At 38.0% G+C, this 26029-nt stretch overlaps 1 protein-coding gene across 7 annotated transcripts in view; it reads left to right on the top strand.

Annotated features, from left to right (window-relative positions):
• The window catches only part of LOC311277225 (scavenger receptor cysteine-rich domain-containing group B protein-like), a 173013-nt gene that overhangs the window by 52898 nt on the left and 94086 nt on the right, over positions 1-26029 (top strand). For 5 of the 7 annotated variants that reach the window (XM_084387461.1, XM_084387457.1, XM_084387459.1 and 2 more), the window contains exons 6-7: positions 22386-22691; positions 22797-23084. The exons of the other annotated variants lie outside the window; for them this stretch is intronic. In XM_084387461.1, the coding sequence (XP_084243587.1) occupies positions 22386-22691; positions 22797-23084 (594 nt within the window). The remainder of the gene's footprint in view (positions 1-22385; positions 22692-22796; positions 23085-26029) is intronic. 7 annotated transcript variants of the gene reach the window in all.

Below are 26029 nucleotides of genomic sequence, written 5' to 3'. Positions count from 1 at the left end.
CTGTTTGTTGTGGTGAGAACAGCAAGAGAAAATATAATCAGATGCTGTTATCTGATTGGTGATAAGAATATAATCATCATGTAGTGGCTTAGCTCACTGATTATGTCTGAGGTTTATACGGGTAGTATGTTATTCATTTTGTTTTATTGTTGTGATTCTACAGCAAGAGAATAATAGAATTTAATCAGAACATCAAATGATTTTTTACACACCATTTACATATTTTGGACTCCAGTGAGATTTACTCGCACACAGATTTACTCGCACATCAGCATATGAATCTCAACAATGGTGACATGCTTCATGGTGCAATGCATTCTGGGAGCTATGGATAAGTTTCGTATGGTGCACTCAGAATTAGGGCTGGGCGATATCGCACGATATTGTTATGCGCATCTCATCAGTAAAGCCGGTTCCTTGATTAGTAGTAAATCGCCTTCACCTGCTTTCAGATGGAGCGGCATTTACTACAAAGAGCCGTAGTTAACTGACAAGCTGAGCCATATCGCATTAATATCGCGGACGTATCGCCAGCGATAATTAATGCGATATGGCTCAGCTTGTCAGTTAACTACGGCTCTTTGTACACAGCAAAAACTCCAGTGTTAATTTAACACTCCTGGGAGTGTATATGAACACTCAAGAAGTTAATGAGATAATTAAGTGATTAATTTAGTGATGATTGAACATAATTGAAGACACCTGATGTTAACAAGAAGAATCACTGAAGGAGAAAATCACAAATTGTAAGCCGTTATGGTGATCATTGTTTGCTTTAGTTGGACTCTTGACCATTATATGTTTACTTTAGATTTTGTTTGGTTGTTGTATCTGAGTTATAACCGCCAGTTGAACAAAGAATAAAGTGATCTGATGGTGTTGGTTATATTATGACTATCATCATTTGAACTTGATCACTGTACTCATTAAGATCCTTCTTTCTGACTTCGATTTATGTTGTTGGTTACACAGCATAACTGTGAATCTGCATAAATGCCCAGAATTTTTTATATAATATAAAGGATTTCTTCAGTAGTTGTTTAAAAAAAAAAAAAAATCTTTATTTTAGGCACACACAGACGTCAAGATTCAGTCTATGCATCTCAACAATGGTGACGCGCAGAATATTCAATTAGGAAAAGTAAATTACATAGACAATTCAGATTATATTTATTCATACCGCAATGCATGATGGGAGCCATTAATGAGTTGTGATTGGTGGCAGCCACTGCAACATGCTTTATTATTGTCACCATTGTTGAGATTCACAGGCTGATTATTGATGTCTTTGTTTTAAATGATTTTATCTGAATGTCTTTTGATCAGAACAATGTTTATTAAATAATTTGAATTATAAGTAAAGTACTGATGATCATAGGCTGAATAATCACTAAACTGCAACTAACAAGTTAAACCAAACTATATCAATAAGTTTCCTTTTTCAGATCACAGCATGATTATGTCAACACATAATCAACTCTATAAGATAACATTTTACTTTGTTCATTTAACTGTTATAAATCAATAACAGCAGACAAACAACAGTAAATATTAAAGTAAACATATAATGGTCTAGAGCCCAACTAAAGCAAACACCCATCACCTTAATGGTAACTTACAATTTGTGATTTTCTTCTTCAGTGATTCTGCTTGTTAACATCAGGTGTCTTCAATAATGCTCAATCACCACTAAATAATCACTTAATTATCTCCTCAGCCCTAAATGCCGCTTCATCTGAAAGCAGGTGATGGTGATTTTCTACTAATCAAGGAACCGGCTTTACTGACGAGATGCGCATAACAATATCGCGATTTAAATCGCCCAGCCCAAATCTGATTTAATTTAAGGCTGTGGCTGAAGTTGTAGTTCTATTGTTTCTCTTTCCTTCAGTGATTCTGCTTGTTAACAACAACAGGTGTTCATCACTAATGCTCAATCATCACTCAATTGACCACTTAATTGTCTCATTAACTTTAACACTGCTTCAGTGTTACTTTAACACCATGTAGAGTGGGACCATATGTGCTCTGAGCAGTGTTGATTTAACACTGGGGAATTTACTGTGTACCAACACATTTGAAGTATCATCATCATTGGAACATCTCTGCTAAGTGAACATTGCATACCTCTAAGCCAGGGGTGTCCAAACTCGGTCCTGGAGGGCCACTGTCCTGCAGAGTTTTGCTCCAACCCCAATTAAACACACCTGAACCAGATAATCAAGTCCTAGTAAGATCTTGATTATCTGGTTCAGGTGTGTTTAATTGGGGTTGGAGCTAAACTCTGCAGGACAGTGGCCCTCCAGGACCGAGTTTGGACACCCCTGCTCTAAGCAAAATATAACTCTACCAGCTCTCTGCTCAGGACACAAGTACAAACATAGTCTGACTTCACAAAATACATTATGAAATTATATTCCAACAAATTATATACCCACAGACCAATTGTGGGTGGGCGTTAAATTAAAAACGTTAAATTAAAAAAAGTTAGGGTTAGTTATCCAATCACTGCTTAACCTAATAAAAAAAATTTGACTAATATAGCCTACTGTTATATTATCTGTGCGCATACATAATATAGATTCTAATAGCTTGATGCCCTTTAAATATTTTGTTGCATAGTTAAAAGTTTCGGTGCATAGGACAGACCTATCCGCGATCGCTCTCCATGGTTCTGACCAAAGAAGAGCGCTTTGGAATCTCCATTACGCATCATACGCATCATACCTGGGCTGCATTTTCCGATAACATTGTCTCTTAGCGCGCTACGAAGACTCTTAAGGTATAACTTAACTAAAGGTATACTACCACTAAAGGTATATCATTGCTAGGCGTCTTCAGGGCTATCATCCACTCGCAAGGCAGAGGCGCTGAAAGGCAGAGGCGCTGGCGCCCTCCTAGCAACGGCGCTGTTTTTGGTAAAACATGATTTTGACGACTTCATTAAGTTTTGTTTTATAGAAAACTCTTTTTAAAAGATTTTCGTTTTGTATAAATTGTATCTTAATTTTGATCAATGTTTTATCAATCAATTGCCCGCATTTAATAAATAAGAAGCAAATATATAGCAGACAATGTAATAAGGCATCAGCACGATCACTTGCATTGCATGTGAACTGGAGGGCGCCGAAACTCAGCTTGTGCCTCACAGATTTGAGAAATATAGGCTATATATTACACTGTAAAACCCAACAAGTTAAGCTAACTCATTTCATTTGAGGAAACCGATTGCCTCAATTCAATTAAGTTTATAAAAACAATAGTTATGAGTACTCTGAATTTATTTTAATCGAGACTACTAAAACAATAATACAAAGTCAAATTCAATAAGTTAAGCTAACTTATTACATTTGAGGACACCGATTGCCTTAATTCACTGTAAAACCCAACAAGTTAAGCTAACTCATTTCATTTGAGGAAACCGATTGCCTCAATTCAATTAAGTTTATAAAAACAATAGTTATGAGTACTCTGAACTTATTTCAGTTGAGTTTACTAAAAGTAGATATACATTGCAGTCAAGAAATTAAGTGATTAATTAAGTGATTATTGAGCATTAGTGATTAACACCTGCTGTTAACGAGCAGAATCAATGAAGGAAAGAGAAACACAAGAACTACAACTGACTTCCAACCACAGTCTTAGATGAAATCAACTAAAGATAAAAGACGTTTAAATCTCTAAAGATCTCAGAGGAGGATTAAACCACTACACAAACAGCATTACCAGCTTCACTTATTACTAAACAGTTTGACTTTTGTCATGCGTCTACAGAAGTTGTTATTGAGAATGAGCAGAGGGTTAGATGCTAATGATTTATTGAGTTTCATTTAAAGACACCATGATAGTGATCCGTGTTTGCTTTAGTTGGGCTCTTGACCTTTGACTTTATAACACCAGTTTTTCTTCTGGCTGCTGTAACTGATTGTTTATAAAACACATTTGTAATGGCACATACGCCAAAAGAAAATATGAGCATGTGGTTGTGTTTAGATGATAAAAATCATAATTTAGTGATTTGATTCTCTGATGTTTTCCAGAGCCTAATCTCTGATTAGACAAATGATGTATAACTTGTATTATTCATTATAATAGAACTGATTCTGCTGTAAGGCCCATTGTTGTGACAATCAGATTTTAAAAACCTCTATGGTATTATGCTGACTTACACAGTAATCAAGAATCAGCATATGAATCTCAACAATGGTGACCATTAAAAAATGATTTATGCCGCAATGCATGCTGGGAGCCATGGATAAGTTTTGTATTATGCTAGTACCCAGCATGCATCATTTTTTAATGGTCACCATTGTTGAGATTCATGCTGATTCTTGATGTCTGTGTGAGTCTTAGTAATGCAATACCTTTTCGTGCACAACTATTTGTAAAATCCTTCATATTATCTGATGGCCACAACTTGGCTAGCTCTTATACTGTAGAATCACAGTTTTGAGTGAAACTCATATGTTGGCCTTTTAATCAGAGATCAGACTCTGAATGAAATCAGTGAATCAAGTCACTAAATGATAATTGTTACCAACAATCCTTCACCATCAACACCCAATCAGACGTTTCTTTGTCTTTTGTGCCATAACAAATATATTTTATAAACACTCAATTACAGCAGCCAAAGAAATTCTTAAGTGCAAAAGTCAAGGGTCAAGAGCTCAACTAAAGCAAACGCTGATCTCCATCATGGTGACCTTAAATGAAACTCAAATCATCAACTTCTAAACCTTTGTTAATTCTAATAAGAACTTCTGTAGACGAATGGCAGTAATAAAGTCAAACTGTTTAGTAATAAGTGAAGCTTGTAATGCTGTTCGTGGAGTTGTTTAATCCTCCTCTGCTAAGATCTTCAGATATTTCATGTCTTCTTTTATCTCCAGTTGATTTTGTTGTTGCTGGAAGTCAGTTGTAATTCTTGTGTTTCTCTTTCCTTCAGTGATTCTGCTTGTTAACAGCAGGTGCTCATCACTAATGCTCAATCATCACTTAATTAATCACTTAATTATACAATTATCATTATGGGATCTAGACATGTTCTATAACTCATTCAGTTTGAGTTCTGTTTCAGTCATTCAAGTTTCTGTAATATTTGAGTGCTGTTAATTCAATTGTATTTAGTACATTTTACTGTTAGGTTTTACAGTGTACAGAAAGCTTGAAATGTCTACTTTTAAACAAAAATATTCAAACCAAAATAAATAGGCTACTCTCTGATTATGTAATCCATCTGAAATGTGCATTTCTCTCTGGCGTTCATGGCGAGTCCGCATCGTCAACTTCATCTTTGCAGCGACACAGAAAACACCAGTTTATTACTAAACAATTAAATGTCTCCTTGCTAATTTAGACACATTCATAATCATTACTTTAACCGGTTCTTTGTGGCAAGCTTTATGCGTGCTGTCATAAAGCTTATTATCCTGTAGGCTACAGCCTATTTAAGTAATTAAATTGATATAAAGGGGCCATTTGTCCACGAATGGCTTAAATTAACAACTATAATTAGAACAACAAATTTTTTTAGAAAAAAAAATTAGTCGGAGGCAGCCCTTATTCCACATATTTTCGAACCAGCAGGCCATTCTGGGTTGAGCGAGCGACCCTACGGAATGAGCTAGCAGAGCGGAATATTCAGAAATGCGCTCTCCACTCACAAGCTCTGATCGGAACAAACCCGAACCTCACTGTCTGCTGAACTTGCGCAGAAACATCAAAATAGACATAACCAGCTTTTTTAAATTGTTTTTAAAACTAAACATTTAGACTATTTTAGTACAAATTATGAGCTTATTGACCCCTAGCTCCTACGTCTATTGTCCAATGACGCTACGATGAGCATTTACTACTTTTAAAAAATGCGAGTCAGGAAGCGGGTCGGGTACAATATTTTCTTTTTCTTTTTTTGCGGTCCAAGTTGCGGGCGGGTTAGTTGAAAACGTCGGTCGGGTGCGGGTTGTTTATACATTGACCCGCGCATCACTGGTAGATATCCCTGTAGGATGTGGTATGCGGCAGGCTGGTCCTCTCCGCTCACATTCGTAAGGTTTTACAACTTCGACCTGGGCGCTACCCCAGGTTCACAGGTGCTCTTGTCTTAGTTGTGCTCTCCAAAGCATCATCGACACATAGCCCCATATTCCCTCGAAAGGTGAACGTCTCAGGTTATGACCGTAACCCTAGTTCCCTGAGTAGGGAGCGAGACGATGCATCACTTTGCCATACTTCCTACATCCCTGTGATCGAATTTCTTCTGCCTTTTTCAAAGCTAGCGCGGTTCTAAACTGGATGTGCTTTTATCCTTTTCTGATCGTGACGTCACGCACCCGTGATGCTCACTCTCGCCATTGGACTAGTTGACACAAGTGCTTCAGACGCAATCACGCAGGGGCGTTCCCAAAGCGTCATCGACTGTAGAGAACTACAACTGACTTCCATTATTATAAATGTACTTGTTGAGAATGAACAGATATTTAGTTGTTGATGTTTTATTGAATATAATAAAGTTTGTAGTCCCCATGGTGGAGATTAGTATTTTTTCTTTTAACTATTATTTATAACCTATTTTTCTATAACTGAGAAAAAATAAGTTTTCTAATAATGACGTATATTTCACACTAACTAAAATTGAAAAATTTGAAAAACATTCTGTTCTTTAAAGGAACACTTCGACTTTTTGGGACTTTAGCTTATTCACCGTATCCCTCAGAGTTAGATTAGTCCATACATACCTTTTTCATCTCCGTGCGTGCTTTAAGTCTGTTTGACGCACCCACCGCTAGCCTAGCTTAGCACAAAGACTGGATGTAAATGGCTACAGCTAGCATACTAATCCCAGTGACAAAATAATGCCAACATTTTCCTATTTACATGTTGTGATTTGTATAGTCACAGTGTGTACAAATAACAAGGTCATATGAGACACAGCCATTTTTTAAATGTTTAAATACTGGGAACTATTTTCTCAGAAGGCGAAGCACTGCTACTTGGGCGGAGTGATGAGAGCAGCACCCGAGATGAGGAGCAGAGAGTTCGCTCAGAGTTGGAGTAATAGAGTCAGCAATTACTAGATAGTAAATGCAAAGTTTACAATCATGGGTGTTCGCTGTATTGTAAAGAGCTGTGACAATAAACAGGGGAATTCCAACCAAAAACGCTGACCTGATGAATCAATGGATACTTGCTCTGGATATAGATCCAATAACACCTGTAGACATCATCAAGGACTATCGCGTTTGCTCAGAACATTTCACTGAGGACGACTATTTTCAAAAAATGGAATTTGCCACACGGACCATGAAACGTGTGCTGAAGGATAACGTTACGGCCATGGCCATCCCATCGATAGTAAAGACCGGACAAAGTGGATCACCTGCGGCTGCGGTAAGTGTTCCGTTATGTTTTTAGATGACTAGCCTACTGTTACTGTGCCATTAGCTAACATTAGATGTAATGTAACCTTCGTGACACAATTACATGAATAGGGTGCTCACTACTATTACAGTTGTTCCCAGGCTCCATGTATCCCCTGTAATGTTAGTATTGTGTTGTCACAAACGCGCTCTATCGCCCCAGTAACAAATAAGCGGCGCTAAAGGTAACTTTCAGGACTGAAGCCTTCAACTTGCTAATGAATTGGAGGGGCGGATGGGCAGTGTTAATTTTTGAGAAACAGTGACCTTGTTTGTGAAATAGTAGGCTACTCCCGTTCTGATTCTGCCCTCGACCTCAGTCTGTTCGGCATTGTCTATCAGCTTCCAAAGTTTGTAACTCCTCGTCTGTGTATTCTGGCTCAAAACGATATGGTTCTGGATCTTGGTTTGATACCAAATAAAAATCCTCTGACAATTCCTCAAAGTCAGCCATGATCACGAATCACGTTCGCTACTAGCTAGTTAGTCACGTTGGTTTTGTTGACGGAATGGCGCTTCTCGGGTGCTGCGCTCATCACTCCGCCCAAGTAGCAGCTGCTTCGCCTTCTGAGAAAATAGTTCCCAGTATTTAAACGTTTAAAAAATGGCTGTGTCTCATATGACCTTGTTATTTGTACACACTGTGACTATACAAATCACAACATGTAAATAAGAAAATGTTGGCGTTATTTTGTCACTTATTGGGATAAGTATGCTAGCTGTAGCCATTTACATCCAGTCTTTGTGCTAAGCTAGGCTAGCGGTGGGTGCGTCAAACAGACTTAAAGCACGCACGGAGATGAAAAAGGTATGTATGGACTTATCTAACTCTGGGGGATGCAGTGAATAAGCTTAAGTCCCAAAAAGTCGAAGTGTTCCTTTAAAATAATATAAATGAAATGATTATAAAATAAACATCTTACTAAAAATCTACTGAAACAATTATTTTAGTTTTAGATAAACAAAGAAATAAATAAGATCATCTTACATTTTTTTAGAGAGTTGAACAAGTAGCTCCTAACACATAGATGTCCATACAACGTATGAATGGGATTGCAAAATGCAGTAAGTTTAAAGTTGAAATACAAAAGATCCCAGAGTGATTTCCTGAAGTGTTTCCCTCTCACACCACCGTCTGTCAGTCTCTGAGCCAGAGGGGAGTGTGTGTTCAGTGATCAGGATGAGACATTGCATATGTTTGATTAGTGCCAATCTTATTTCAAAGTATAATCTTAAAAGTTTTAATTAAATCTTAAACATTTATATTAGATATTTTAAAAAATAAAAGATGTTTTAAATGAAATTCAATGAATTATTTAAAGTCATAATAAAAACAAATATTCTACATCGATGGTCTGCGTAAAAACTTGACTTGAACTTATATATTTTTATTTATCAGGGGTATATGTAAAATAATTCAAAAATTGAAGTGTCACAAGTCATCTCACACATGTGAAATGTTCAATAATTCCTTTAGTTGTATCTGTGAGAAAATCACCACATAGGCCTATAGAGAGAGAGAGAGAGAGAGAGAGAGAGAGAGAGAGAGAGAGAGAGAGAGAGAGAGAGAGAGAGAGAGAGAGAGAGAGAGAGAGAATGAAAACATTTAGAAACTGTGAAGCTTCAGGCTGTCCCAATTGATAGGCTGCTTTATAAGGTTGTTAGGGGTTAACAGTTTAGGATCCAGGGACCAGATGTTTGAAAGAAATTATAAAAAATTGAAGAAATTTTTTACTGAAGATAGTTTCATCAGCAGAAGTCCGCTTCAAGACTCGCACAGGAGTTCGCAGGCCGCCCCGCTTACAGTTACAAATGTCACAGTTATACCCTTCACCAAGGTCTAAGCTACGTCCTTGCTTCAGGTTGCAGTTTCTGATTGGCTAAGAACCCATAAAGTCTAAGCAAATTTCCACACATGGATAGATAGGAGAGTAGGCCTATGTCGCCATATGGTATAATGGTATAATTGATCCTGTGTCTATCTTTTCTCGTTCTCATGTCACTAATCACTAATGCTCCAGTGGACGGGGCCAAAGACGTGATGTAGATGTAGGTGTTGATATTCTTCTGTAAAGGCGGTCTTTCGCTGATCTGTGAAGTCTCCACTTTTTATATCTTGACGTTGTCTGTCCTTGGTTTCAATTAAAGCAGTTTTTGGAATAACAAGGACATTTTGAGTTGTAAAACTTACAGGGTATTTTTATAGTATTATGAATTCTTAACTGTCAAAAGATCAAGGAAATTTTTAATTCTCAGTTCACAACACCTTGAACTAATATTTATAATACACTAATAATGTGAGTATAGTATACTGTGAACTTATTTCATTTAAAACAACTAAAAACATATCTGAATTACAGAGATTTCCACTGGATTTACCAAAATTTTACAGTACACTACTGGCAACAGTGTCAACGGAGTGTCCTCCGTGAGAGATGCGAGACCCGGCGCGTCTCAGTAATCACGCCACCGGCCTCGCGCTGTTCTCCCGCGGCCGTCAGCCTCGTCCTGCTCGCCACAGTAAACATGATGAATGGCGACTGTAGAACGCAAAAGCCGAATCCCGGACATTTTGGACGATCTCTAAATCCCTCGCAAACTCATCACGTAGGCTAGCTTTGTTGTTTTCATCTGCGCACTCTTACCGGTAGGCGTGGCCTCCTAAGGCAGCGAAGCAAGTGCATTCTGGGAGTTGTTGTCTTTCATCCACATAAGCCAAAAATACTTTTTCTGGCTTTTCTCAGTCTAGAAAGCTCCAAATTCAAAAATTTCTTCACATTTCTTCTACTTAAATACACATTCATCTTCCCAGAGGTGAAGTACCCCTTTAAGATGAGTGAAATAAATCCTGTGATTTTTCCATACCAAAGCAACCTTTGGAGCAGTGCTTCAAATGGAATTGTAGTTAATGGTTTGAAGCACGTATCAAAGCTTCAGTGTCAGACTGCCATCACTACTGTTAACTGTAGTGTCCAGTAAAAGTATCACTGAAGAAGTGTTGGAGTTGAGATAATTATGTGAATATGTAAGTAATTGTTGAGCATTAGTGATGAACACCTGCTGCTAACAATCAGAAACACTGAAGGAAAGAGGAACAATAAGAACAGAAACAGAGAAGAGAAGAGACGAGCAGAAACACAAGAACTACAACTGACTTCCAGCCATTACACATTATTAAGTGTGCTTGCTGAAAGCAGCACACTTATAGTTCTTCTTAAGTTTTCTTCTTCTTCTTCTTCTTCTTCTTCTTCTTATTATTATTATTATTATTATTATTATTATTCCCGGGAGAAAAATTTTGGCCAGCTCCTGCGCCTAGGCCCTTTGAGACAGAGACACCGTTCCAACTTTAAAACGTACGGTCAGTACCGGTTTAAGTTGATCGCGAAGATGACATCACGAGTCCATGTCGTTTGTCCGCCACACTGGATTGAACAGAAAGTGAAACTAAATTTTCACAGGTCACAAATTTAGTCCAAACTTCACGAAACTGGACGTGCATGATCCTTGGACCAAGCCTCACAAAAGTTACTAGAAGGATTTTTGATTTTCGGAAGCATTTGCCCGTCACAGCCAAACGAAATCAGCGGCGTAGTCGCCAAAACAGGAAGTAGTTCATATTTCAGGAACTCTATCACGTATCGAAACCAAACTTTGTACATTAACTCAAGACTCCAATGTGAGGATGACATGTACAGTACAAGATAAAAAAAATAAAAAAAAATCCAAAATTTTACATAATTTGGCAACCCCCCCCCACCCCCAGCTATTTGGTCAGCTCCTGCGCCTGGGCCCTTTGAGACAGAGACACCGTTCCAACTTTAAAACGTCCGGTCAGTACCGGTGTAAGTTGCTCGCGAAGATGACATCACGAGTCCATGTCGTTTGTCCGCAATATTGGATTGAACAGAAAGCTAAACTAAAGTTTCACAGGTCACAAATTTGGTCCGAACTTCACGAAACTGGACGTACATGATCCTTGGACCAAGCCTCACAAAAGTTACTAGAAGGATTTTTGATTTTCGGAAGCGTTTGCCCGTCACAGCCAAACGAAATCAGCGGCGTAGTCGCCAAACAGGAAGTCGTCCATATCTCAGGAACTCTGTCACGTATCGAAACCAAACTTTATACATGAACTCGGGACTCCAATGTGAGGAAGCACAAGATCTGCTTTTTTTTTTTTTTTTTAGGCTAATAGACAAACCCATTTACCTATGTCTATGCAAGAGTTTCACCTTTTAAAGGAGAAGTTCACTTTTAAAAAAACTTTTGCTGATAATTTACTCACCCCCATGTCATCCAAGATGTCCATGTCTTTCTTTCTTCAGTCGAAAAGAAATTAAGGTTTTTGATGAAAAAATTCCAGGATTTTTCCCCATATTATGGATTCTAATGGGACCCAAACGGTTCAAGGTCCAAATTACAGTTTCAGTGCAGCTGCAAAGGGCTTTAAACGATACCAGACGATGAAAAAGGGTCTTATCTATCGAAACGATCGGTCATTTCAAAAATAAATAAAAAAGTTTAAGTTTTATAAGCACAAATGTTCGCCTTGCTCTGTTCTGTGATGCGCGTTCGTGACGTCACGTAATACGCAATTATGTTGAAAAGGTCAAGTTTGATGTGTTTACAAATGTGCGGGAGGAGGACCATATACACATTTTAAAATGTATTTGTGTCAGTTTATCGTTTAAAATGCCCATTCGTGTGCATATCCTAGGTGCTTTAATATTAAAAAGCCAAAAAGAACATTTTTCAAGCGTGACCTTTTCAACGTAATTGCCTATTACGTGACGTCACGAACGCGCATCACAGAACAGAGCAAGGCGAACATTTGTGCTTATAAAGCTTAAACTTTTTTATTTATTTTTAAATGACCGATCGTTTCGCTAGATAAGACCTTATTCATCGTCTGGTATCGTTTAAAGCCCTTTGCAGCTGCACTGAAACTGTCATTTGGACCTTGATCCGTTTGAGTCCCATTGGAATCCATAATATGGGGAAAAATCCTGGAATGTTTTCATCAAAAACCTTAATTTCTTTTCGACTGAAGAAAGAAAGACATGGACATCTTGGATGACATGGGGGTGAGTAAATTATCAGCAAAAGTTTTTTTAAAAGTGAACTTCTCCTTTAATGTTAATGCATTTAGACAGTAGGTGGCACTGTTGTATTACATTTCACAGAGCAGCCAAGTCAGTGTATAGACTGCATTCGTTTTTACCAGGTTTGTCTTAATAAATGCAGGCATGAATTTCGTTTTTTGCATTGGTCTATTTTAATCATCTTCCTTTATTAATACAGATTTGTATGCATGAATTGTGCATTTCCAATCCTCAAAGCAGTTAATAAAAAAAAAATAATAATAAAAAAAAAAAAACTTTATACAAAATACATCATGCTCTTCTTCGATAACCGAACAAACAATTAATTGTCTGTGGCTGTGTTTGTGCGTATGGGAAATATGCTGCGCATAACAATAGAAAACAAGGAGAAACGCACAGTCACATGCTCAAACAATCAACAACGTCGCTCTAGAGGTGCGTTGTGGACTGCGAAGTGGACTTCACAGGGTTTTCCGCCATCTTAAAGGCAGGGTAGGTAGAAATGGTCTAAAAATTTTATTTTTCAAATTTGTTTAAACTTTATGTACATATCAATACATAATTAAAATGTAAGTACTCTGAAAAAGAAAGTATCAAAATCGAGTGTCTGTAGACCTCTCACGACTGTTTTAAAGACATCTCATTATTTCCATTCACTCCACCCCCTCATTTCTGTGCTTCTTCCAAAGCCACGCCCCCAAAACACATGAACGCGCGACTCCGACCGCTGAGCTAGAGGACGCATTATTTACCTGAGACAAGCGGAGGGGAAGGAGCATGCAGTGACATCATGTCACTTTAGATTGCTCTTTCTCTGCCATTGTTTTGGTATTCCTAGGTTCAGTGCCTTCTTCTTCTTCTTCTTCGATAGATTTTATTGGCAGCTTGCAAACATAGTGCATTACCGCCATCTACTGGACGGAGGTGTGATCAGGTTCCGTGCCTCTCGCACTCCTCAAATCAAACCAGAGCCCGTCTACGGAGAGCCTTGGCACTCCCTATTCAGCCCCATTGTATTGATTTTGGTTGCAGTTCCATTAGAATTCCACTGGGGGTGATCGCGAGCGAGTGCAGACTGAATGGGAGTCAATGGGGCTATACGGCTAAATGTGTCTCTTTCACCCGATTGCCGTTGAGAAATCTCAGATTTTATTGTAGGCTTTGCAAGTTCAACATAGGTTATAGATCGAAAGTTGAATGAACGAGTACTTATTTCTTTTCGATTTCTTACAGGTTGAGTTGTTGTTGCCCATAACACGCTAGCATTCTGCTAATGACGTCAGCATTCTGACATTTTAAAAGACTTTTTAAACCAAATAAGTGGCTCTAAAAAATCTAACACCCAGCAATGTGTAATTTCTTTGCATCTCCTTTCGAATACAACATTCAAATTACTAGACAAAAAATTATATCCTGAGAAAAGTGGATTTTGAGGGTTTTTCGCCATAGACCTCCATTCATTCTGCACTCGCTCGCGAGCGCCCCCGCATGGACAGAGACGTGTTACTGCAACCAATCCAGAACCCGGAAGTAAGCAGAGAGTGCCAATTCTCTTCCTATTAGACATTCTCTGATCAAACGGTCGCGCGCAAGTGGGCAGGTGCTGTGTGGCAAAAGGGTGGTTGCCATGGTTGCGAGAGAGTGACAGTCGCCTAAGCCAATCCTTTGATTCAACCCGAATCGAAATAATGAGCTGTGTTTAATACAGATTAAACGGTCTAGAGTCACTTGATTTTTATACTCTTTTTTCAGAGTTCTTACATTTTAATTATGTATTGATATATATAGAAAGTTTTAACAAATTTGGATCTTTAATTTTTAATAAATCCTACCTACCCTGCCTTTAAGTTAGAGTCTAATCCGAAGGGAGCGAACATGTTCAGTTCGAAGGGCACTGCGCACAGCATAGGGAATAAGGGAACATCGATACATCACTTCACAGGAAGTGGAGAGCGATGATCACACACCCAACTGTCATTTCGCGCACCACGTCATCACCAGTCAGAACGGTCATAGCGATGGAGGAGTTTACGTATGTGTGCCAGTAATACATTTCGCCATTGTTATACAAATGACAGTATTTTTAACGGTTATTGTTGTGAATATTACATATACTATTTTTGATGATTATAATTTACCTCAGTGAATGCAGCCAGCTTAGCTAGTTTGTGAAGTAAAGTGATTTTATTTTAGGTAGTTGTAAAATAGTGCAATATAATTGTAAATATATAACATAATAATAAAAATTAAAATATGAATGTAGTGTTATATCATAATCTGCGCGGCTCCGTCGTTGACTTTCTTTGATGACATTTGCTGGGCGTTTCAAATGAGCGGGTATTGTCAGTGAAGTCCACTTCAACTGATATACATGTGCTCAGGGAGTAGGGGAGCAGTGAACAGCACTGCATATGGACCCTGTCGAATGGAACGCACATTAGATGTGTAAAAACAAGTGGAAAGTGCGAGCGCGCCGCTGTCTCCTTTCCACAAGCGCTTGTTCTCCTGTGGCGTCTGTCGTTGCAATGCAACCATGAACTGCGCTCTCCATGATGACAAGAGCTGTGACTGAAATCGCTCCCTATCCACTATATAGTGCACTATTTAGGGTGTCGGCCATTTTGTAGTGGTGTCCGAATTCTGAGTGAACGACATCATTCCCTACATTCTTCACTACTTTTATCCACAATCCTCTCTGAATTCGAGTGTACATACGATGTACACTTGCTGAGACACTATTTCCCACAATCCAACACGATAAGGCGATAGAGCGCGAATGAAAAATAAACAAAAATGTCACCATGGCAACGGTGCACGCGAGTTAGAAAACAATCATTTATAAGACCAGACGCCTGGTTATTTATTTATATATACCGTTATATCTATATTTGAAAAATCAAATGTGTTGTGTAGTGTTTTGTTCTCTTTTATTTTCACATATAAATGTAAAAAGTAAATAAATATGACAAGCAAGTGTTTTTATTATCTTTTTTTTTTTCAAATAACGCAATAAATGTGAAAAATACATACATACAATTGTTACATACAATTCATACAGCCAAAAAAAGGAAATATTAAAGATGGGTAGGTAATGTTTATGACAAATTGTCTGAGCTCTCTGGCGCGTGATAATTATGTCAGCGTCCGAATTCTTTGCTGATGTAGTGCACTCAACTGCCATTCACTATGTAGGGATTAGTGAACGAGTGAGCGGTTTCAGACACAGCTAAGGAAGTATCAGCAAAAGATTAATAGATTTCTAGCCCTTGCATTAGCTTTACTACTAGATATATTTATGGAGATGGAAAATAATACGGCGCCCTGTACAGCTATGATCAGCTGTTCGGCCGAGCATTCAATGTTGTTACGCTGCAAGCTGATGGTTCGTTGCTGCCGCGCTCTATCACTCGCACACCATAAAGAGCAAATTGTTTTTTAATGTTTCAATTTCGTGATTAAAAAATGACATAATTTGGAAGCGGATAATTTCTTCACAAACAGCTCATTATGACTCAATGTCAGAATGCTGCACCTACACTCAATAGTGTGAATAAGATCAGCGCAACGCAGACCACTGCATTGACCGGGTAAAACATATGATCTGTCTACGGCCAGGGCTCAGCGGAAGACAGAAAATGCCGGTCCAGCGCTGATTGAGGAATTAAATTCAAAAATAAAAGGCAGTTTTACATCTTTTTTCTCGCATTCTAGCATTTTTTCTCGCATCTCGCATCTATCCACTACCTGCTAACGTTAGTGCACTGCACCCGAGCAAGCACACTTTGCAGTTCCTCCGGAAATGCATTTTTCTAGTTACACTTATTATTGACCAGTATGACTTTTTTTTTTTTCATATGTCTACATAAGTTCTTAAGATGTTTAATTGATTAAATTGATTAATTAAAATGTTTGATTTGATGTCACCATTACGGAGATCAGTGTTTGCTTTAGTTGGGCCTTGACTTGACTTTTTAACTTAAGATTTTCTCTGGCTTTGTAAGCCACATCTGTAAATAAACACGGTTTGTGAATGCAGTTTTTTATATTGATGATGACGCCAAAATCATCATATAGCCTGTTCATTCACTAATCTCAATCAGAGTTTAGTCCTGTATCAAAAGTGGTACAAATTTTCCACTGTGAAACTACAGAAAGAGTTCCAACAGCATTCAGATACAATGATGAATTTTTTAAACACATTCAAAAGAAAAAAAAAAAAAAAAACAGAGCTATGCTACCTTTTAGAAACACACAGGTATCAAAATTCACACATGGTGGCAATACAAAAAATAGAAAAAAAAAATATATACATGCTGCAGGGCATGCTGAGAGTTTATAATATACTGGCACCCAGCATGCATTGCGATATGAACCTTTTGATTTTAACCATTGTTGAGATTCATGTGCTGATTGTTGATGTCTGTGTCTAAGTGATGCAGGAGTTCAACATGTTTTGCTGCACTATATGATTTCAGTATCCTTCAAAATAACTGTAACATTTCTGGATCTCATGCTGTAGATTCAGAGAGATAATATGAAAAAATATATATTTATAAATTATTTATAAATATTAACATATATTAAATAACCATAAATTCAAAGATTATACACAGGATGAGATCAAAGGATCTGACAAATCCAGAATGATTATGGCATCTTTTGGCTTTTTCTTGCTATAATAAATGTCCGTTATAAACTCACAGTTACAGCAGCCAGAGAGAAACTAATATTATTAAGTCAAGAGTCCAACTAAAGCAAACACTGATCACCATAATGGTGACTACACACTTTATCATTTTCTATAAAACATTGTAAGCTCGCGCTCGATCGGCCCAAAGCCGGCATCCGACCAGTGCGGAAGGTCTTTACGTGTTACTGTCTTTTTCTCGAGGCAAAGTATTTTTTGATTAAATGCAATACATTTGAATATGTATTCTCTCGTTATTTCATCTGACTCCATAAATGAAAACGGTTTTAATGATATCTGTGCATCATTAAATGTGAGCGAATGTTTGACTATTCTTTTTAACTCTTTAATGTAAATAATGTCAAAGACGGTTAGAATAATCAAATGTAACAATTTATTATGTCAGGTAAATGTATCATGCCAATTTCATAATCAATTCAAAGATAATCTATACAAAACATCAAATGCTCTCTGGAATAAAGAGAAGAGATGCGAACCCAGCATTAAAACATATGATGCTGAATTCTTGAGGTCCTTCAACATCATGAGCTCATCTGAGTAACAGAAGGTGCCGATCTTCTCGTTGCATTTCATTATATAGCCAGAAACTTCTTTCACATGGAAACACCTGCTAACAATGGGAATTAACATTCAGAGTTGACACCTTTTGGGGGTGAGAGACCATTTGTCTAGAGACCACCTTCCTTTGTGTGCCAGCTATCTCTAAACTCTTAAAGGAACACTCCACCGTTTTTTGAAATAGGGCTTATTCACCTTTCCTACATTTAGATAGGTGGGCAAATGCGTTTTTGTCTCAGTGCATGCATTGTTTTAGTTTGACAGGGTCAGCGCGAGCTTAGCTTAGCTTAATGAATGGAATCCTTTGTTGCCAGCTAGCATGTCCTGAGTAAAAGTGATAAAAAAACAATAAAAAAACACCTAATTACTTCTTGAGGCCTGCGTATTCATAACGAGTACAAATAGCGATGCAGATTAACACTAGGCGATTTCCTAGGCAGATATTGACTTGGGACTATATTAGGGGGAAGCACAGGCGAAGCACTGCTACTTGAGCGCAGAGATATCACGCAACACATGAAATCCCACAACTTGTGAATACAGGTATAATATGGGTCGATCTATACATGCGTCATGTTTAAAATAATCACTTACTCTGTGGACAGCTGTCCATTTGGTCCATGCGTTTTTTCCAGTTCACTTTATCACACTGGAAAAAAAAAATCGAGTACTGCAGGATGGATCAACGGCGTGAAATCCTCGGTAGCTGTGACACAACTGCGGGCACGCTCATCTTGATCTGACACGTTGAGCCTGGTCATCGATGGCAGTAACTTGTCCCACTCGCCACAGCACAGACACTCTATTTCAGTCAGCATAGATTGGCTTATTCCCTCATATTCACACCACCAGTTCATGTTGGCTCTCATCCTCACGTCCTCAGGCTGTTGAGCGATCGCAACCTCCTCCTCCTGTCATTCTATTTCCAAAGCACGCAGCTCATCTTCTGAAAACTCTGGTTCATAGAGGTATGGTTCTGGATCTTGACTGTCTGAGAAGTCACCTAGGGCTGGGCGATTTAAATCGCGATATTGTTATGCGCATCTCGTCAGTAAAGCCGGTTCCTTGATTAGTAGTAAATCACCATCACCTGCTTTCAGATGGAGCGGCATTTAGGGCTGATGAGATAATTAAGTGATTAATTTAGTGATGATTGAGCATTATTGAAGACACCTGATGTTAACAAGCAGAATCACTGAAGGAGAAAATCACAAATTGTAAGTTACCATTAAGGTGATGGGTGTTTGCTTTAGTTGGGCTCTAGACCATTATATGTTTACTTTAATATTTACTGTTGTTTGTCTGCTCTTATTGATTTATAACAGTTAAATGAACAAAGTAAGATGTTATCTTATAGTGTTGGTTATGTTTTGACATAATCATACTGTGATCTGAAAAGTGAAACATATTAATATAGTTTGGTTTAACTTGTTAGCAGCAGTTTTGAGATTTTTCAGCCTATAATTATCAGGACTTTACTTATTATTCAAAATATTTAATAATCATTGCTCTGATCAAAAAGACGTTCAGACATCAATAATCAGCCTGTGAATCTCAACAATGGTGGTGACAATAATAAAGCATGTTGCAGTGGCTGCCACCAATCACAACTCATTAATGGCTCCCATCATGCATTGCGGTATGAATAAATTATGATCTGAATTGTCTATGTAATTTACTTTTCCTAATTGAATATTCTGCTCATCACCATTGTTGAGATGCATAGACTGAATCTTGACATCTGTGTGTGCCTAAAAGAATGATTTTTTTTTTAAACAAGTTTTAAGAAATCCTTTATATTATATCAAAAATTCTGGCCATTTATTCAGATTCTCAGTTATGCTGGAACTAACAACATAAATCGAAGTCAGAAACAAGGATCTTAATGAGCTCAGTGATCAAGTTCAAATGATGATTGTCATAATATAACCAACAAAGATCACTTTTTTTTCTTTGTTCAACTGCGATACAACCACCAAACAAAATCTAAAGTATATATAAAAGGGTCAGAGCCCAACTAAAGCAACTACCCATCACAATAATGGTAACTTACAATTTGCGATTTTCTCCTTCAGCGATTCTACTTGTTAACATCAGGTGTCTTCAATAATGCTCAATAATCACTAAATTAATCACTTAATTATCTCATTAACTTAAACACTCTTGAGTGTGGACTCATACACTCCCAGGGGTGTTAATTTAACACTGGAGGTTTTGCTGTGTACAAAGAGCCGTAGTTAACTGACAAGCTGAGCCATATCGCATTAAAAATCGTTGGCGATACGTCCGCGATATTGATGTGATTTGGCTCAGCTTGTCAGTTAACTACGGCTCTTTGTAGTAAATGCCGCTCCATCTGAAAGCAGGTGATGGCGATTTACTACTAATCAAGGAACCGGCATTACTGATGAGATGCGCATAACAATATCGCGATTTAAATCGCCCAGCCCTAAAGTCACCCTCTTCGTCTCTCACAAAATCAGCCATGTTCATCGCCATTCATGTACTGTAGGAAAAATAGCCAGCTACTATTCACGCCGGTATGTTGACGGAAGTCGTGGGATTTCATGTGTTGCGTGATATCTCTGCGCCCAAGTATCAGTGCCTCGTCTGTGCTTCACCCTAATATAGTCCCAAGTCAATATCTGCCTAGGAAATCGCCTAGTGTTAATCTGCATCGCTATTTGTACTCGTTGTGAATACGCAGGCCACAAGAAGTAATTAGGTGTTTTTTTTTTTTATCACTTTTACTCAGGACATGCTAGCTGGCAACACATGATTCCATTCATTAAGATAATCTAAGCTTGTGCCGACCCTGTCAAACTAAAACAATCCATGCACTGAGACAAAAATGCATTTGCCCACCTATCTAAATGTAGGAAAGAAGGTGAATGAGCCCTATTTCAAAAAACGGTGGAGTGTTCCTTTAACAAGCAGAATCACTGAAGGAGAAAATCAAATTTATTAAGACACCGTTATGGTGATCAGAGTTTGCTTTAGTTGGCCTCTTTACCCTTAAATCATTTACTTTAGATTTAGTTTTGCTGTATTTAGAGTTATAACTCTCAAATGAACAAAGAGAAAAGTTGATCAGGTGGTGTTGGTTATGTTTTGACATAATCATAATTTGACCTGAATCTCATTTAGAGAGTTATGTCTACCTTGTTGATTACAGCAACCCTGTGATTCTACAGCAAATGATTTTCAGCATTTTCGATATTATCCAAAATATTTCTTAAAAAGTTGTTCTAATCAAAAGACTTTTAAAATTACTTTATTTAGACACACTGACATCAATAATCAGCCTGTGAATCTCAACAATGGTGACAATAATAAAGCATGTTGCAGTGCATTCTGGGTGCCACCAATGAAAACTCATTCATGGCTCCCATCATGCATTGCGGTATGAATAAATTATGATCTGAATTGTCTTAGTAATTTCCTTTCCCTAGTTGAATATTCTGTTTGTCACCATTGTTGAGATTCATACACTGATTCTTGATATCTGTGTGTGCCTATAATATATACATGTATATTTTTTACCAGAACAACTTTAAAGAAATTCTTTAGAAAATTCTGGATCTTATGCTATAATCAACAGTATACATTTAAGTCAGAGATTAGACTCTAAATGACTTTAGTGACTCAGGTCAAATTATGATTATGTCAAAACATAATCAACACCACCTGATCAACTTTTCTCTTTGTTCATCTAGCTGTTATAACTCAGATACAACAACCAAACAAAATCCAATGTTAACAGTTTAAGGGTCAAGAGCCCAACTAAAGCAAACACTGCTCACCATAACGGTGTCTTAAAAAAAAAGATTTTCTCCTTCAATGATTCTGCTTGTTAACATCAGGTGTCTTCAATAATGATCAATCATCACTCAATGAATCACTTAATTAGCTCATTAACTTTAACACTCATATTTTAACACTTTAACACTCTTGAGTCTGGAGCCATATACACTCCCAGGAGAGTTCATTTAGAGAGTTGTTGCTTTGTACCTTAACCTTTAAAATACATGGTACATATATGTACCTTTTAATGCTGAGGAACATATATGTACATTTTGGACCCTCAAAGGGTGTATATATGTGTAGCTTGAGGTTCAATAATAAGCCCTATGGGGTACATTATTGTAGATTGTACTTTTGGGGACAGAAATGGATTCCTACTGTACCCCTATTTCTGACAGTGTTCAGCAAATGTGCTCAATGACCTACATAATGGTGACATGGTGACAAACTTTATTATTTTCAATGAAAAATCTACATCTAAATCTCTGTTAATTCTCAATACGAACTTTAGTATGTATTTTATATAAATTAGGATATTTTACTTTTTACTTAAATTAGGTTTTGTTTGGCAGCCGTAGTTGACAGTCATTGACCTTTTTTATGTATTTTTTTTAACGATTTTAATTCTTACAGTGTGTGTGCAAGGTAAATCATATTTGTTTTTCTCAGAAATAGAAAACTAATGAAAACAATAGGGACTCCTAACAATGTCAAACACATGCATTACACTGATAGACCAAAAAATAAAATTTTAATCACATTGTACTTTTATTTTTTAATGCCATCTATCAGACACAAGGTTGGTTAATGGGTTTGATTCATGTTGTGGGAGAGTGGAGATCCATCATAATGGCCAGTGGGGAACAGTATGCGATGATGCCTGGGACATGAAAGATGCTGATGTGGTGTGCAGACAGTTACAGTGTGGATCAGCCATCAGTGCACCTATTATGGCCACCTTTGGTCAAGGCAGTGGGCCAATCTGGCTGGATAATGTCAAATGCTTGGAAAGTGAGAGAAGCCTCACACAATGTTCACACCATGGACTAGGAACACATAACTGTTTTCATGGTGAAGATGCTGGTGTTGTTTGTTCAGGTGAGCTAAATCTTTAGAAACACATTATTTTGGAGGAAATTACTTTAAACCATTACAGTTGATTAATTTCATCCTTTATATCACATTGTCTTGTTTCTTTTGCAGGTGAGCTGCAGATGCCCACACTTTCCCTGACCTCCACACATTCAGTTGTTTCTCATGGAGAAAATATCCAGTTCGTATGCACAACACCTAAACCAAGGTGCGGTGTTGATGCTGAATTCCAGCTCTTCAAAAACGGAACATCTATATCCTCCCAGAAACATGCATCTAATGTGACTTTCAACATTGTTAATGTAAACATCACACATCAGGGCAACTACAGCTGTCAATACTCATACCAATACAACACTATCAGGTCACCTTGGAGCAACAGTGTTAACATAACTCTGGGTGAGTGCGTTCTGTCTTGTCTCTGGCTACGTCATAGATTCAATATTTTAGTTCAATTGACCCTTCGCTAAGCCACGCCCGAAAACCACCACTGGCCAATCGTGGCTTAGCAACCGTAACTAGGCGCGGGAGGTCTGGCAAGCTTTCGAGCGAGGGAAACATGCCCATGCGTTATGCGTATGGATTGTGCAAATCTGATACCCGGTATCCTTAAAGTTTGGACGGGGTGGTGGATTTTGTTCCCTTCTCGAAACCTAAAACCCAAGGGGAGAAATGCCGGGCGTCATCTTCATTTATATAGCGTTTTTAACAATGTAGATTGTTCCAAAGCAGCTTTACATTGATAATAGGAAATTAAAAGTAAAGTGTTTTGGCTTTGTAGCAGCTCTAGAATAAAGTTATTGTCCAGCTCGTGGATCAAGTGGATCGTGTGATTAAAGGCAAGACAGAGGCTCACTGACATAACTTAACGTTACTTAAAAATATATTTCAGCATTTTGTTAATCGACGGCTAAACTAGTACCCCAATCCGATCGCGACTCTCCCGGTGTTAGTTCTAGTATAAGTAAAAGGTAGTTAGTAAAAGGAGGGAACATCAGGGGGCTTGCCGGAGATCTCCAAGGAAAAGGTTGGTATGCAAACTTAATCAGTTCATAACAGTAACGTTATGTGACCCACGACGTGTGAGCTGTAGCCTGGCGCACTAAAAATATAAGCGGAAGAATGTTATCATTGCAAAGTGGTCAGGCTAATGTCTTGTGTTTATTCCACAATACTTATGGATAAGCTGTTTGATTTATAAATATTAGATTTTCAAATTTCACTCACCCTGCTGTGCATGCACATAGCTGTTCCTCAATTTGTGTGTTTCCCATTTGAATGGTCAGCGTATGAGGCGCTGCTGCTTGCGCTGGGACCTAACGATCTAGGCTTTAGCTTCAATTTTGATGAAATTATTCTCTAATCGTTTGCATATTATGTCGTGGATATATCCCTCGAATGCATACTGCAGTCCCTTTTGTCTTGCTCTCTCAGATTTTCACCTGTTCGCCAAAAATGACTAATTATCTCCTTGGGAATGTCTGAAACCGGTGCATACATACTGTAATAGACGTGCCAGGCGCAAAAGCTTGACAGGCGTAGCAACAGTAACTACCCAGCCAGCACAGCCATGTGGGGCCCAAATGGGTTTGACCTGGGCTATCTAACTGGGACCCAGCCAGTTTTGTCCTCGGTTTCCATGTTGGCCCCACATGGGTTTGCCCAGATGAAATGAACACTGCTTAGTATGCACAGTACAGGCTGTTAAATGTAACACTTAATCAGTGTTGGAGGTAATGAGATAATTAAGTGATTGAATAATGATAGTGCATTAATGATGAACACCTGCTGTTAACAAGCAGAATCACTGAAGGAAAGAGAAATACAAGAACTACTTCCAGCCACAGCCTTGGATGAAATCAACTGAAGATAAAATACATTACATCTCTCAAGATCAGATTAAACAACTCCACAAACAGCATTACCAGCTTCACTTATTAGTAACCAGACTGACTTTATTTCTGTCAGACGTCTACAGAAAAGAATTAAGAAGAGGTTTAGATGTTGATTACTTATTTGAAAGTAATAGTTTGATTTGATGTTACCATTGTGGCGATCCGTGTGTGCTTTAGTCAGGCTCTTGACTTTTTAACATTAGTTGTTCTCTGGCAGCTGTGTCTGTTTGTTATGGTGAGAACAGCAAGAGAAAATATGATCAGATGCTGTAAGCTGATTGATGATATGAATATGATCGTCATATAGTGGCTTAACTCATTGATTATTTGTGAGGTTCATTCGGTAGTGTGTTATTCATTTTGTTTTATTGTTGTGATTCTACAACAAGATAATAATAGAATTTAATCAGAACGTCAAATGATTTTTAAAACTCCATTTACATATTTTGGGCTCCTCCTAATCTTACTCACACACAGACATCAAGAATCAACATATGAATCTCAACAATGGTGACATGCTTCATGCTGCAATGCATTCTGGGAGCCATGGATAAGTTTTGTATGATGCACTCAGAATGCATTGCAGCATGAAGCATGTCACCATTGTTGAGATTCATATGCTGATTCTTGATGTCTCTGTGCAAGTGGAACTTTCTGTAGTCCAACATGTGTAAATGGTGTTTTAAAAATCATTTGATGTTCTGATTAAACTGTGCTGGATCTCTTGCTGTAGAATCACAACAATAAAACAAAATGAATAACATACTACCCGTATGAACCTCAAAAATAATCAATGAGTTAAGCCACTGTATGACGATCATATTCATATCATCAATCAGCTTACGGCATCTGATCATATTTTCTCTTGCTGTTCTCGCCATAAGAAACAGACACAGCTGCCAGAGAACAACTAATGTTAAAAAGTCAAGAGCCTGACTAAAGCACACACAGATCGCCACAATGGTAACATCAAATCAAACTATTACTTTCAAATAAGTAATCAACATCTAAACCTCTTCTTAATTCTTTTCTGTAGACGTCTGACAGAAATAAAGTCAGTCTGGTTAGTAATAAGTGAAGCTGGTAATGCTGTTTGTGGAGTTGTTTAATCAGATCTTGAGAGATTTAATGTATTTTATCTTCAGTTGATTTCATCCAAGGCTGTGGCTGGAAGTAGTTCTTGTGTTTCTCTTTCCTTCAGTGATTCTGCTTGTTAACAGCAGGTGTTCATCATTAATGCACAATCATTATTCAATCACTTAATTATCTCATTACCTCCAACACTGATTAAGTGTTACATTTAACAGCCCTACTGTGCACACTAAGCAGTGTTCATTTCATCTGGGCAAACCCGTGTGGGGCCAACATGGAAACCGAGGACAAAACTGGCTGGGTCCCAGTTAGATAGCCCAGGTCAAACCCATTTGGGCCCCACATGGCTGTGCTGGC

This window comes from Rutilus rutilus (genome assembly GCF_951802725.1).
Source record: "Rutilus rutilus genome assembly, chromosome: 1".
NCBI classification, from domain to species: Eukaryota; Metazoa; Chordata; class Actinopteri; order Cypriniformes; family Leuciscidae; genus Rutilus; species Rutilus rutilus.
This window is presented reverse-complemented; position numbering and strand designations above follow the sequence as displayed.